This window comes from Chelonia mydas, chromosome 10 (assembly GCF_015237465.2).
Source record: "Chelonia mydas isolate rCheMyd1 chromosome 10, rCheMyd1.pri.v2, whole genome shotgun sequence".
Taxonomy (NCBI): Eukaryota; Metazoa; Chordata; order Testudines; family Cheloniidae; genus Chelonia; species Chelonia mydas.
This window is the reverse complement of record NC_051250.2, coordinates 20,460,149-20,475,766: the sequence shown is the minus strand read 5'-3', so window position 1 is coordinate 20,475,766 and position 15,618 is coordinate 20,460,149. Positions and strand designations below refer to the sequence as shown.

General features: G+C 41.4%; 1 protein-coding gene across 9 annotated transcripts in view; it reads right to left on the bottom strand.

The window, feature by feature from the left end:
- The window catches only part of SNX29 (sorting nexin 29), a 450,561-nt gene that overhangs the window by 144,000 nt on the left and 290,943 nt on the right, over positions 1 to 15,618 (bottom strand). Inside the window, exon 20 of one of the 9 annotated variants that reach the window (XM_043523234.1) lies at positions 6,785 to 10,782. The exons of the other annotated variants lie outside the window; for them this stretch is intronic. Within the exon in view, the coding sequence (XP_043379169.1) occupies positions 10,726 to 10,782 (57 nt within the window). The 3' untranslated portion in view covers positions 6,785 to 10,725. Of the gene's footprint in view, positions 1 to 6,784; positions 10,783 to 15,618 lie in introns of those variants that run through there. 9 annotated transcript variants of the gene reach the window in all.

Sequence of the window (15,618 nt, the reverse complement as noted above, 5' to 3'; positions counted from 1 at the left end):
TACATGGCTTTTTACATGTGTGTGAACCATGAATACATTAAGCAAGGAATGGTTTTGTTGTGGCAAAACATCAGACAGAGGATCTCCTGGATATGGGATTTATAACATAGTTTTGCAGTGAGCAGCACAGATTATGTACAACAGACATCAAATATAGTCTTATCTGACTAACTATAGAACAAAATCCACTTAAGATGCCCATGGAATTGTGCCAGATCAGCATTACATCAACTATAGCCCTAACTTGGACACAAGGACCTAAAATTAAAGTTAATTTATGTTTAAAATATGAGGGTTCCATGGGCTCCCTAAACTCTCTGTAGTATGGTCTTCTCCAAATGTGGCTAGCTCTTTTAATGGTGACCAGTCCAAATGGCAGCTCCAGAATCTTCTGCTAACAATCTACAGTATTTGTACACTGTGATTTTATGCACATTCCTTACAAAGCCTGTTGAAAACTATCACAAACCTTATAAGCAGGGGCGGCAGGTTTGTATAATTTTTGGTGGTGCTCAGAACAGGTCCAAGTCCCGACTCCCTGTGCCCCACCTGCCTAAGACTCTGGGAGGTAGTTTGGGTGCAGGAGGGGGCTTGGGTTGCAGGCTCTGGGAGAAAGTTTGGGTGCAGGCTCTGGAAGGGAGTTTGGGTGCTGGGTGAGGGCTCTGGGCTGGGCCAGGGGGTTGGGGTGCAGGAGAGTGAGGGAGGGGGTTTGGGTGCTGGGTGTGGGCTCTGGGCTGGGACAGAGGGTTGGGGTGCAGGGCATGGGGCTGGGCCAGGGATGAGGAGTTTGGGGTGCAGCAAGTAGGCTGTCCCAGGGCTGGGGTGAGGAGCCAGAGAGGAGGACTCCCCCCAGCCTTCTCCCAACCGGTAGCCGCGAGCTCCCATTGGGGAACCTCTCCAGCCCAAAACTCAGCCAAGCCTCCCCAGGCTGCTGCTTAGGAGGTCCAGCCAGGATAAGCCCCACCCCCAGAGTTGCCTGCCGGGGTGGGGGCTGCACTTCCTCCCTCTGCGGGTGCAGCAGCTGACTCAGCCTGCCCCCGGCGCCGCTCCCTTGTAGCCAGCCGTGGCAGCAGCTGGCAAGTGAGTGCAGCGCAGAGCTGCAGGGGGCAGCCACCCACTGTCCAGGGCAGGCAAGGATGCTTGTGGGAGGGGCACGCAGGGGCAGAGCCAGGGGAGAGACCTGGGCCCGAACATTGGTGGAGCCAGGCCCCCCAGGCCCTGAATTTGCTGGAGCCCGGGCACCACAGGCCCATACACCTCACCATCCCTGCTTATAAGTAACTCCAAGCCCAAAAATTCTTGTCCTTGCCCAAAATAAATCATGGGGAAATTAAAGATCCCTATATATTTACAACCAGAAGGGACCATTATGGTAACCTAAGCTAACCTTCTACATAACAGAGGCCAGAGAATATCACTCAGTGATTCTAGCATCAACCCTACAATTTCTTGGTCGAACTAGAATATATCTTTTTAGAAATCCATCCAACTGCTGATTTTAAATCTGAAGCCTTCAAGTGACTGAATATGTACTGCACCACATAGTAAATTGTTCCAGTGATTAATTACTCTCTTTGTTAAAAATACGCACCTAATTTGTCTAGTTTCAGTTTCCAACCACTGGATCTTGTTAAGCCTTTGTCTGCCAGATTAAAGAGCTCCCTATGATCAGAAATCTTCTCGCCATTTAGGGACTGACATAGCACGATTAAGTCATCTCTTAACCTTCTCTTTCATAAGGTCAGTAGACAGTTTCTTGAATGCCTTTCTGTAAAGCAGGTTTTCCAGACTCAGAATCATTCCTGTAGCTCTTTTCCAAAAATCAACTGGATATAGCATTCCTATAATGGTTTCACCAATGTTGCATACAGAGGTAACATTAACTGCCTAATTCTAGTTATTCTGATTTATACATTCAAGGATCGCATTAGCCCTTTATAACCACAGCATTGCACTGGTAGCTCATGTTCAGTTGGTCAACTACCATCACCCGTCCTCTCCAAAGTCACAGCTTTCCAGGATACAGCTACCCATCCTGTAAATGTGATATACATTATTTGTTCCTAGATATATGATCTGCCATTTGGATATTTTAATCTTCAATATTCTCTGTCCCTCAGTGCTCTGGGAAGTGATCGAGGAAGGACATGAAGATACACAAAACCGAGCAGGTCTGGCTCAGGTGGGTAGGTTTCAGGGGTGACTGGGGTATAGCTGGGTGAGTGAATCTGAGTGGGTGGCTGCTGGAGGTAGTTGGGTACTAAGACTTCTGGGAAGGCAGGGATGGGCTATGGGTCTGTTCACATATCTAGAGCTGGGTATTTGTTGCAGCTGGGTTGTGCTGGAGGAGCAGAGTCTGATGCACCTGACTGAGGGATGTGTGTGTGTGGACAAGAGAAAGGGAGCTTGGGGCTCTTACTGAGCCTCTTACTTTTTGCCACTGCTGTCTCCTGAGTGCTCGTACCTCGCTGTACTCAGCAGGGGGAAGAGCAAGAGGCAGTGCTTGGCTGTCTGCTCAATAGCACCACAGAAACAATCGGTGGCCAAAAGGCAGAACTGAATGCAAATGTCTGCAGCCTTCCTGCAACTCAGACAAAAGAGTGACATTCAGGCTGAAAACTGATTCAGTTTCTTATTTTTGCTTCATGCACTATCCCAAAGGACATGGAAATGTCATCCCTTCCACCTGTGCAATTCAATGCAAAAGCTTCAATGTAATTTACAAGTCCTGTTCTTATTAATATCTGGAGGCTCCAAATTATCTATATTAGTAACAAACTGTTACAGCAATAAAAAAGATAAGTCAAGTACAATTAGGAAACAATTTTTATTTCTTATGAAAATCACTAGGGCTTACAATGACTAAAGAAGAACCTGCATATTTGAAGTCAACAATTCCTGAGTTTAACCTTTAAAGCAGAAATAATATACGATGAGCATAAATAATTTTTCTTTGAACAGGTTGTCATGCTGTCAGATTCAGCTACATATTTGTTATAACTGTGCAAACTCGAAGGACCAAAAGTCAAGTGAGAGCAATATGCTTCCCTAAATTTATATCTACATTCGATCCTCCAAGGGGTAACTTAATCCATCTCACAAACTAAATAGCTCCACTGAGGTTGTATTTTTAAAATTACCAAATTCTTCTCCACTGTTTTAGTGAAATTTTGAAAAAAGGAATTACCTCTGATTTTAAAGAGCAATTAAGTGTTCACTTGATGGGGACTGATGTTATTTTCCCCAGTACACATATGTGTGCATGCGTGTGGATTGACGAGAAAATAACGAGTCGTCATTTCCCCTCAAGCAATCACTTGCTCCTAAAATGAAAGGCAGCCTGTTTTTACATCATCTTTTTGCCGTTTGGACCCTACCCAAATATCTTAATGACCGTTTCAAGCCAACTCCTTGGGTGCTGTGTGGTGGAATAACAGCTATTAATTTTGACAGATATAATAGGTACAACACTCCTTTGCAGAAGAAGTTAGGAATTTTTGAAGATGTGAAGGAATAGAAAACTTTGCTTAAACCTTGGCTCACCAACCTTCTTTGCTGACAGAAATGGATGGAATGTCTAAGGACAAGTTCAGAAAGGTTGAAGAGGTTCAAGAATTGTGGTACGGCTTTTAGTGGTACCCTAAAAGACTGCAGGATGATGAGAATGGAACTCAGTACTCTCAGGACAAATCTCCAATTTTCTAGGCCACGGAATCTATGATTTTCCAGATTTCTCGGGAGTTGTTTGTATTTATGACTGAAAACGTATTTGTGATTATGGGCACCTTACATGTTGCAATGCAGGCCATCCTTCAAATCTCCTTTGTGTTGCTTCTATTTAGGATTTCTGAAAAGTCAGACAAGAAACTTTGCTGCCTAAGTGACTGGCTTCTTCTCAAAGCAACATGATTTAATGTTCTCTCTGGACAAGTAGGAATCTCTCTGAATAAGAGTGAGATGATCCACATATTAGGCACTCCGTTGAATATTTGGGTCTACTGTTAGAGCTCTGGGTTGTGGGCACTCTGAACTGCTCACTGGTCCTCAACCAGCACTGTAATGGCAAGTTGTGGAAGCAGCAAAAAACCACCATACACTATCTCAAAAAATTTCAAGAGGTGATGGCATATGCAAGAGAGGCAAATTCACTTCTTTTCGGTGGGTGCTATGTTAGACAAAGCCATCTTAGGCTCTCAAGCCTTTATACTAGTACATAAGAAACCCTCCCAGGAGTACAGTGGGCAAATGAGGCAGGCCACAGCTTAAATAGAGTCCTATGTCATGGTTTGGTGTGGGCTAGAGACTCCACCACTACTTCTCTGGTTGATGAGACCAAAGGTGAAATATCAGTGGGAATAGAAGGCTCCTCTCTGCAGCTGAGAAACTCAATGAGATGGACAGGGCCTTTGAGCATCATCCTTTAGAGCAGTGGTCTCCAAAGTTTTTGGATCGTGCACCGCCACGGTGCCGCCAAAGAAAGGAGAGGGGAAGACTTACCGCAGGCGTGCTGACGAAGCAAGAAGAGCGGAAGACTTACCACGGGCGTGCTGCTGAAGAAGAAGACGAGAAGACGTGCCACCGAAGAAAGAAGGAGGGAAGACCTGCTGCGGGCGTGCCACCGGAGGGGAAGACCTGCTGCAGGCATGCAGAGCTGCCACCGAAGGAAAAAAATGGCAGAGTGCTGTCCCTAGGATCCTCTGGCCCATGCCACTTTGGAGACCACTGCTTTAGAGCAGTGGTTCTCAAACTTTTTTTTTCACAGACCACTTGAAAATTGCTGAGGGTCTCGGAGGACCACTTAATGATCTTTCCAAATGTTGTTTGTACCATTAGCTAACTATTGTAAAGTGCTTTGGATAAAAGCACTATACAAAAAACCCCTGTAATTAACTTTTTTGTTCTACAAATAAAAGCACAGAACTCATATATTAATATCAGTAGTCTTACCTTTCTAATGCGATGGATGTGCCCTCTCTCCCCGGCCACAGCAGCTCTCGAGCTGGGGCTGGGAAGGAGTGGGGTCTCTCCCCAGCAGCCACAGCCCTGGAGCTGGGGAAAGTTGCCTCTTTCTCTGGCTGCCACAGGCCTGCACATCTCAAATTCCCCTCTTTTCAACTCCTAAAGAAAGGTGGATAGGGATCCAAGCCCCTGCTGGTAGAGCAGCCTTCAACGTAATTTTAAGCCTTGTTTCCTGGTGCCACATGGAACTCATTCCCCCTTCTCCTGGACAACCAGTGTCCTTTTAAACTATTCCTCCACTGGGCACATGCCTTGTACCTACTGAAGGGCAGGGCCTCCCTACTCAAGTAATGCTCTACTCCTTGCTCTGATTCAGCATGGGGCCTGTAGACCCCATCATATTTCCTCAAGTTCTTCTGCACGGTTTGAGGTTCTTTGTGATTCTTTTCATCCTCATTAGCTCATTTCCAATACCACATGCAGTTGTGGAGGGCCCCTGGTGAATTTCAGTACCCTGGTTTCCTTATTTTTTGTCAAGAGTTCAGCATTTTTTGACTTTTTTTTGTGGGGGGAGGAGGACCAGAAAGTACAGGAGCAGTTCTAACATACCTGTGGAGAATCAGCCATAGCAGAGTTCTACTCTGTCACACACCCTCTCCTCTCCATCACACGGATGGAATGCCCCAATATGCTGAGAGGGAGGAAATGGCTGGCACAAGAGGCAGCAGGGCCAACTCCACCAGCTTTCTGGAAACAGAATGCAGCAGGAATCTTCGCTGACTGTTTCCTGCTTTAAGGTACTTTGTGCTGCTTATGTAGTGCAAAGCAGTGTTAGCAGTTCAGAGACTTCAGCCCTATATTTTTATAGCTATTTAAAAATTATACTGAAAACATCTGACTGGTCCCAAATATAAACTGGGAATATCTCAGAGTTGCCAAGAACTTAAAGGCGAATCCAGGAAGTTAATTTTTTGTTGACTTAGAGTTTTGTCTTCCCTAGAAATTAGGCCATGTTAGAATATGAACTTTAACATTGCGCTTGCTACCATGACTCTGAACACATCTATGGTGTCAGTATAGACTGGGACAAGTTACATTTAACATTGTGGCAAATACTGGGACCATGCTCTAACACAACCTAATTCTCAAAACAAGCCGTTCAAAACAAGGGGAGTTAATATTGTGACAAAGTTCCTCCTCTACCTTGGTGGGTCCTGCACTTATTGGCGGATTTTGCTCGCCTCAGAGATTCACAGTAGCCCTCAGTTTGGCCACTTTCGTGGCTCAAATCTGCCATTCACTCAGAAAAACTCATCACTGGCCAGCATGGGGAAAAAAAGTAAGACCAATCCCCGCAGTTTCTGCTGATCCACCATGTGGGTCGGGGAACAGCTCAGAAACCTTCCCCCCTCTGGTGGAACCTCCTGTGTTGAGTCCGGGTTTGGGGGGAATCTGGGCCCGCCCTCTACCCCGGGGTCCAGCCCAGGGCCCTGTGGACTGCAGCTGTCTAGAGTGCCTTCTGGAACAGCTGCGTGACAGCTACAACTCCCTGGGCTACTTCCCCATGGCCTCCTCCCAACATGTTCTTTGTCCTCACCACAGGACCTTCCTCCTGATGTCTGTTAACGCTTGTACTCCTCAGTCCTCCAGCAGCATGTCCTCTCACTCCCAGCTCCTTACACCGCGCAAACCTCACTAACTGGAGTGACAGCCCTTTTAAACCAGGTGTCCTGATTAGCCTTAATTAATTCTAGCAGCTTCCCAACTGGTTACAGGTATCCTAATTAGCCTGCCTGCCTTAATTAGTTCCAGAAAGTTCCTGAGTGTTCTGGAATAGTCCCTGTTATCTTACCCAGGGAAAAAGGACCTGCTTAACCTGGAACTAATGTATCTACCTTCGACCACTCTCTTGTAGCCATCTGGCCTGACCCTGTCACAATATATACTAAATGAAGACCATCAAGTACTGTCCTCCTATTTTGAACAGGCAATCTCTCAACCACAGTTCACCAGTGCTCAAAATTAACTAATGTTCAGATGACTAACTCGAGAATTCTGTATCCATTCACTGTTTTTTTTGCATAATTTTCAATCTCTGCAGACTACAGTAGCCTAGATAGGCTATGATATTTTACAGCATGCCAATGAAAATGACATTCAAATTTGCCAAAAAAATAGGAAATCTAGCTTCTAGTAAGTGGACCAGAGCATTACAACAAAGATCAATCAATGTGTTTGTGTAATGAATATAACAGGATCCTGATTATCTGAACCCCAGATTCTGAACTCCCAAACTGCCAACTTGTCTATCAAACAATTTATACCCATTTGTACAATTAATTGGTACTATCTGCTTTCTGCTTATAAACACTTAAAACACTTAACGCTTATAAACACTTAAAGCAATTAACTATTTGCCTTCATTTATTCTTGTTGAAAAGGCGTGCAAGAAAAAACAGGCTGCTGTGACCTTATTACAAAAATTGTAGAGAATAGTGGACATGGGGGAAAGCAGTACTGGGTAAATCTACAATTACAGACAGTAAGGAGGTTGAAGAAAAATGTAAAAATTTTGTTATGTTGATGGAGACCTTCCAGATGTCAGAGCAGTGCTGGAATTATACAGCTGTTTTCCTGTTTCTCAATACAACATCAAATCTGCATGCCTGTGACCAAGGAAGGTTTTATTTTTTGTTATAATTTCTTTTAAAAAAATCATTGTTTTAAAATGTCCTCTCAGAAAACAACAATAAAACACCAATGAATAAAGTCATCAAGGGCATCAATCTTAAAATTGTCATTTATGGGTTTGCAAATTCTAAGCTAAAACCACAAGATCATGTCTGAAACAAAGATGGAGGATGCTGACAAAAATCCAGTCTGAAACCTCCTGTGAGAAAATAAAAAATCTCCCTTCTTCCAGTTACCAATGAAGAAGTCAAGTGGGAGTTGACAACAACAATTAGCACGAAGATGAACATCTCTTTGAGGGATCATTTGTGGATGAGGCATGGGACAGATAGGGAGAGTTTATTAATAAAGATAAATATGCTAGTTAGAAGGAAAATCACTCAACTTTTAAGTTAGTGCTTACATACTATGAAGCTGTTGAACATTTTGAAAAATGCATGTTGTACATGAATGGCCAGAGTGACTGCTATACCTCTTCAGTTTATGTTCGTGTATATTCTTCAACTATGCCTTTGAAGTAGCTTTGATAAAAAAATCTCAGATTTTTGCCAAAAAATAAACAATCTTTCTTAGTCCAGGAATTTTTATGCATTTTACAGCATCACAGTGAGTAGCAAGGAGGCAGCTCTGTTTCTATCTTAATTGCTATCAGTTACAGTATTTTTTCCTCCATTGACTCCTAATTAAACAAACTCCCTACAATTCAAACAAATTTAAAGTCATCCATGCTGTTTGGAAAGTCAGGATTTACTTATTCTTCCACTGAATTTTCTCTCTCAATTCACAGACGTTGCCATTTCTGTATAAGCATTCCCATAAATTTCCTTCTTTTTCTTTATACCTTTTTATTCTGTCTGCTGCTCAACTTGATAATTATCTATTTTGCCTTGAAAAGCCTTTCTATTTTTTTCTCCTCTTAATAGAGTCCCCTAGTTGCTGCTTCCAGTTAAATAATTCTCACAAACATACTCATTTTTGTCCATATATGCTCACTCATAGATTAACATCCTTAGGTTGCTCTCCTCGTGTGTCTTCTCACTTTGAGCTTTCACTATTATTATAATACATAGGGTCTCATTTTCAGACATGTCATGGACCTGCCCCTCCTATTTACTTTAGGAGGAATAATTAGTTGTTAGAACTTTTGAAAATTAACTTCACCCAAGATCTACAGTTTTAATTTCTTCTCATTTTTATCATAGCCTTTACATACATCCATATCCTCCAGAGTTCATTTGACATCTTTTCTTGCTCAGAATTCAACAATACATCCAATTTCCCTTTTGTACTTCTCTGATATTATCCAGATTACCTGAGACCTGAGGTGAAGTTTCAGCTCTGTCAGAAGTGGCTGATGATCTGCATCAATACTAACATTAAACAGTTTTACATTTGAAGATTGTCATTTTTCCATCTTCTCAGTGCAGGGATTTTATTGATACATTGATTTCCCTTGTCGCCAACATCAAGAGATATTAATGCATTTCCACGTTCCATGATGGGATAATATAATGTTTTTTTATGATCAAGATGACTCTCAGAATTGAACTCATTCACTTATCCTAATTGTTTACTCCCAATCCATGTTAGTTCATTACAATCTGGTAGAATCTGGTAAACACTCACTACACAACTACAGCACTGAATCAATTTCCTGTAATCAGCAGTACATATTTTGGCAGAAAGTTAACAGGACAAATGTAGAACACTTCAGTGTTGTTATCCTAGGTTACTGCAGATGATACACAATCTTGAACTGAAGATTTACAACATAACATATCTGAGGTAGTCTTAATATCAGCCTGATATAGACTGGATTATATCCAACAGAGGTGTAAATATATCTTTTTTCAGAATAAGTATAATTTTTTCCAGTCTTCTTTCTGTATTTTGTACACACCAAATTTTCTTCAATAGGGAATAATAAAGAGACTATAATGAAATTAATGTGGCTGCTACAACTCCACAATAGACCACATTGTTTGTCATATATGCAACTCCCATCATAAAAAGTGTGATATCCAATTTGATCTTTCAATTAAGCATTCTTGGTACCAAATCTATAATTTTCTAGAGGCCTCAAACTGCCCTTTTATGTGCCAAGACAGGCAAGAGAGGAACTTCCTAGGTAGTTTGCTCTGCTGTTTTGATGTGCCATTCTCTTCAAAAACATTGTGATTGATACCAGGAGATCATTTTTGTCTCCTTCTAAATCGTAACACATACTTCTTGCTCACTTTTTAGTACATATGCTGAGCCTATTGAGCACAACCCCATTGTCACAGCATGTCAATGATCTGAAGCACAGCATAAGGAATAGAAACTAGCCGCACTTAGCTCCAAAGTGTTATCACAGAACAGTAGGACAGAGTGAATGGAAGAAAAAGTTGTTAAAGAGACAAGCTTTAGTTAGCCTGTGGCTAAACAAAATTTGATATTTTCAGTTGCTGACCTTCTTCACACATTCTTGAAGACTGTTTACTGATACCAAAATATTACTGAAGCGCTCTTGAAGACAGATTATAAAAAATGCTGACCTTTTCACTATTAGATGGTCAGAGGGAAGTTAAAAGTCCACTTCTTTCACATACATAATTCAACAAGTTAAAAATTGGTTGATTGATATGACTACCATAGGGAGTAAAATGTATTAATCTATTTCACTTGTATAGATTATTCATTATGTAAGACTATCCATCATTAGAAAAACTCCATGACAAAATGTGCAATACATTTCAGATATACACTCATAATACAGGCCAGCAAAAAATGTTATGCAGAGTAATAGGAACACATGGTCAATTTAAAAAAAAAATCATATGCATCTCTCATCTAGCAACTTTATATGAGTGCAGCATGTTGAAACAACTTCACTGGAAAACTACAGTTGCAATACATTATTTGTAGAGGATTTGAAGAAGGTATATACTTTTCAAGGGTAGCAGGCTACCCAACTTGGGCATGAAGTAGACATGATGAAACACCTCAAAATTGATTATCATTAGAGTGACACACAGATCTAGTACCTTTAAAGCAACTTTTAACCACTACTGCAGAAGCCAAGAAATCAGTGACTCATGGACCCAAAGGATATTTGGAGGAGTCTTTGTGAAGAAGAAAAAAAAAAGTAGCCTAAAACAAAAAAGAACTATTTCATTCTGCTGTGTCCTATGAATAGAGGTTATGTAAATACTACATATAGTTAAAATAGAATTTTCCATGGTAAAAGGATATTTGTTATATAATATAATGTGATACTGTATATATTTTATAATCTGAACCTCAGCTGAATGCCATATAAAGATTTGAAAAGAATCAGAAATCCATTTGGCCGTTTTTCACAGAAGCAGTTAAAGCAATATTAAATGAAAGGGTCTGATTTTTAAATGTGTTAAATCAAATATGACAAAATGTACCACAGATACTAATCCATACTAACCAAAACAACATAATCAACATGTTCTGTTTTTTAATTCATAACTTGTGCTTGTGTTTCTATTTCTGTAATTATAAACTGCTGATGATCAAATACAATGATGTGCACCGACCCCCAGAATTCACTTGCTGGACCCGACAGAACTCCCACTTAAGGTATATTGAGCTAGAAAACAGAATGAATAAGAGCTGGCTTTGAGCCAGATTCTGATCACACCATTTTTAACAAGATCAGAATCCGGGCTTATGACTGCCATGGATTAGCTTATCCCTCCAAAAAAAAAAAAAAAAAAAGTATCAGTGGCTACTGAGATCAAAGATTAGCAAAATTCTGAGTGAAATTTCAATGTCACTTTACTACTGCAACAAGGACTTCACAATTTATTTATTACAAAGTTAAGAGGGTGAAGTTGGACAAGTACAGTTGTTTGTCTCTATAATTCTATAGCAGCACAATCTTTTATTGTTCCTAGAAAAGCTATTTAAATCCTACAACTGCTGCATTTGTTCTGGTGTCAAAAGGCAAGTTATTAATTCAGTGATTGTACCAGTGTTTGCTACTGACAGGAAAAGTAAAGCAGCCTAAAATGTCCACTAGATTTAGAATCAATATATCTATCTCTAAGTCATTAATCACATGGTAGTTAAGGCCAGCTTCTACTCCCATTAAAGTCAACAGAAAATTTATCATTGGACTTCAGTGACACAAGATCAAAACACAGGGGCTAGACACCACAACTCCGTTTCTGCAGTAAAGCTATGAGTTTAACTTGACACAAGACAGCAGACTCCAAATGTGGCAAAGACACTTTGATGCAAAAATTATTTATTTTTTTTTTATCAGCATAGTATATTTCTGTAAAAATCAAGTGGAATACACAAATGAATAAAACCAAAGTAACACAATCTTTTTTAAATTAATCTTGGAGGAAAGAAAAATCCACAAAGCATAAGCAACACAATTTCAGGTCCTCCAGGAAGCAAAGTGGTAAATTACACGTTTAAGAGGTTAAATGGAGTCCTGGGATAAAATTAGGCAAAGGAAAGTCAGGCTAAACATTAGAAGAAAGAATTCTCTCAATAGTTAGATATGAAAGACCAATGAACAGTGTTCCCAGTGAAGTAATGGGAGCCCAATCAGTTGGGGGCAATTACAGATGGCCTGAATGCGCCAAATGCGCCATTTCAATCTCTAATTTCTAGAATATGATCATATGTAAACAAAACAGTGTCTTAAACTCCTACTTAATATTTTCTACTCATACGTTTTCCTTAGATATTCACTTACCGTATATACTTGTTCATAAGCCAAATTTTTTAAGTAAAAAAAGGGAAGCATCAGAGAAGAGGGTCAGCTTATGAACGGGTATAGAGCAGGAGAGGGTGGGACACAGCCCCTCCCTCCAACAGAGGGGGCAAGGAGAGGCAGCACAGCCAGCAGAACCAGAAGGGAAGACGCGAGGCCAGAGTCTCTTCACTTCTGGCCACGCTGCTCTCCCCGTAGCCTCCGAAGCAGCTGCAGCTCTGGGGCTGGCAGGCTGCAGCCGCGCCACCCGCCCCGCCAGCCAGAGTACGCTGCGGCCACACCACCCGGCCTGCTGGAGCATGTTGCAGCCGCGCCACCCGGTCTGGCCCGCTGGAGCAGGATGCAGCCGCGCCGCCCAGCCTGCCGGATCAACTCCAGCCAGGCCAGAGATATCCTCCCCTGGCCCGCCCCAGCTAAGGTGGGAAGGGATGGGATGGGGAGAGTGTGGGGGTCCCAGGCTAGGGGTAGGGTCATGTGGGGGGTGGTCACAGGGGTTATTCCCCTGACCCCCAGCTTCTCCCACCAGTTGCTGTCCCAGCCCGTCAGGGTAAGCACCTGGCAGGCCGGGACAGTTTGTTTACTTAGGTTTATCCCCATGCCTGCGGACGCTTGAGGTAAACAAACTGTCTCTGCCCGCCAGTGGCTTATCCTGATGGCTTGGGAGCCAAAGTTTGCCGACCCCTGAATTATAGGGTCGGATTATGAATGGGTCATAAAAAATTTCCATTTTTACTTATCCATTTTGTGGGGGTTGGCTTATAAACGAACCGGCTTATGATCGAGTATATACGGTACGTTGATTTCTCAGTACGGTACGTTGATTTCTCAGTACTGTACACGTTAGGATTTTGCACAGTTAATGACATTTCAAACCCACTTAAACTCTGTGGGCTCATTTTCCCTGCAAAGTGATACTTTTGAGATCTTTCTTCTATTATACACCTTCCTTTTACAGTGGTTGGTGGGGGAACTGTGTAACACTTAAATCATCTACTCCCACACAATGTTTAGAATGCAGTGTGGTAGCATCAGGAGATGGTGCAGTTGAGTGGTGATAGTTTGTAAAAATGAGGGTGGAAGAAAGTAGTGAGCAATTGGTAGCAGTTTGGGGCAGCACCACAAGAATGAGAACAAGTGAGGAAAGGCTACTGTAGATCCCCTGCCCCCCATACATTTTCCCTCTTGCAGGGCTGGGGGAGCTGTGATGGGCTGTTAGTGATACACTGGGGAAGGAAAGAGAAAGCTATAGAAGGTGTCTAAAGAGAAAAAGACAAGTCTAGGAAGGACAAAATATATACCGAACATAAAGGCAGAAATCTTAAAGCTAAACTTATCCAGCTATGCAGGTTACCTTTGTTTTTATTACTATTTTGTACTTCTCTGAAACCTCCACTGTTTTGGTTACAAAATAAATATCTTTTTAAACATGAAAAAGACATTTTGTTGTTTTCCACTTTGTTTTGAGTATGATCTGCTTTTATACTCTGAATCTGTAGCTGCTCCTTGTGAGACCTAAAAAATTGTGCGTATGGTGGTTTGTAGGCATAGGTGTCTAGCTTCATCTCTAAACTTTTCACAGAGAGAAGGCAATTTAATGAACTGTGATACACATATGCAACCACCACAGTAGTCAGCAGCAATTAAACTTGAGACCATTAGCATAAAAAATCCAGTACTTGAACCAAAAAGCCATCTCCATTAGCTGTAAGACTTAAATAGCCACTAGAAGGAGATGTGGTCACATGCTCACAATAGGTAAGTGTGTTACATACTTCCACAGTTCCACAAGCTCACCGTCAGTGCCTAAAGTCAAGTCCCACGTTGAGTGCCATGCAGCCATGGTTCATAAGCGGGGCTAGCCTGATAACTGATTTTTCAGTTTCTTGGCAGTTTTGAAAAATCAGAATAAAATTATTTTTCGGTAGAACCCAAAACGAAGTATTTTGGAATTTTCAGTAAATTGAAAAATTGTCTTCCCACCTCTAGTTATGAACCACCACTGCCACAACACCCTCCTCTTACTGCAATTTTGACAGTTCACTCCAATATTTTTTTGTTAAAACTATTTGGCAAATACTGCCTGAATTCAACGCTAAAACTGCATTTTTCAGCAAATAAACTATTTGTCTGAAAAATTTTGTCCAGCTCAATTCATAACAAGATAACACTTGAAGTACTGTGGACCTTCATCACTCAAGATAAGTTAGGGTAAACGAATGATTGACAAGAAACTTTCAGCCCATAAAGTACTTATTTTTATTTTGCTGAATTTTGGAAAGCCTGTAAGAGATAAAAGCCTTAGAATCAGAGAGAAAATGAAAGAAAGACTGAGAGGGAGGGTCTGATCCTTTGAAACAGTGAAAAATTAGGGGGAAGAGAGAAAAGATGAGACTGCAGAAGTACAGGTTACTTTATGAGAGGCAACTGGCAAGAACGTTGCTGTGGGATCTAATCCAGGTGAGCCACATCCTCAAGGAGAACTATGAATTTGTGATTTTTTTCTTTATAAAAAAATATATATAAATTTGTGATTTTCTTTACATTTGGATCAAAATCTTATTCCATTTCTTCAAAAAGAGAAAAACAATTTTTCAAGTTAAAAAAATACAGCCTTATTTCTTGTAATGTTTCTAAAGCAAGATATTGCCTATTAAGCTTTTCCTCCCCTTAGTACTGCTAATATGCTGTATCCATACCCACAGATCAATGAAACTACTAACACAGAGGATTGTATAATACTATTTTACAAATAAATATTGAAGACTTTGATCTGGAGAAGATAGGTTCCAAACAAATGAGTAAAAAAACTATGTGCAAGGCTAAAAATAGTATTCCTTTGTAAAAGGCTTTAAAATAACAATGTTGTTCTGCTAACACTCTCAATAGTAGAGGACACTGAATGCCATTAGAACATTACAGGCTAGATACTCTAGCTCAGAGTATGAGGCTTGCTGGTGTGCTGTCCAGAGATGTGCTGAAGGCATCTTACCTTAGGACAGAAATGGGTAGAATGCCTCTAAGGCACTGGAGAAACTCATTCAGAAGCACCAACTATTACACCCTTAAAAGGGTACAGCATGTGTGCTCTCAGGGCCAGGTTCTGGTTGTTGGAAGATGCATATAGGGAAGGAGCTATGTCCACAACTCCAGCGTTCCCATGAACACTCCTCCTGAGCAGAGGAACACCTCTGTTGTACTATTCCATCCCTCATAGCACTGTCATACTA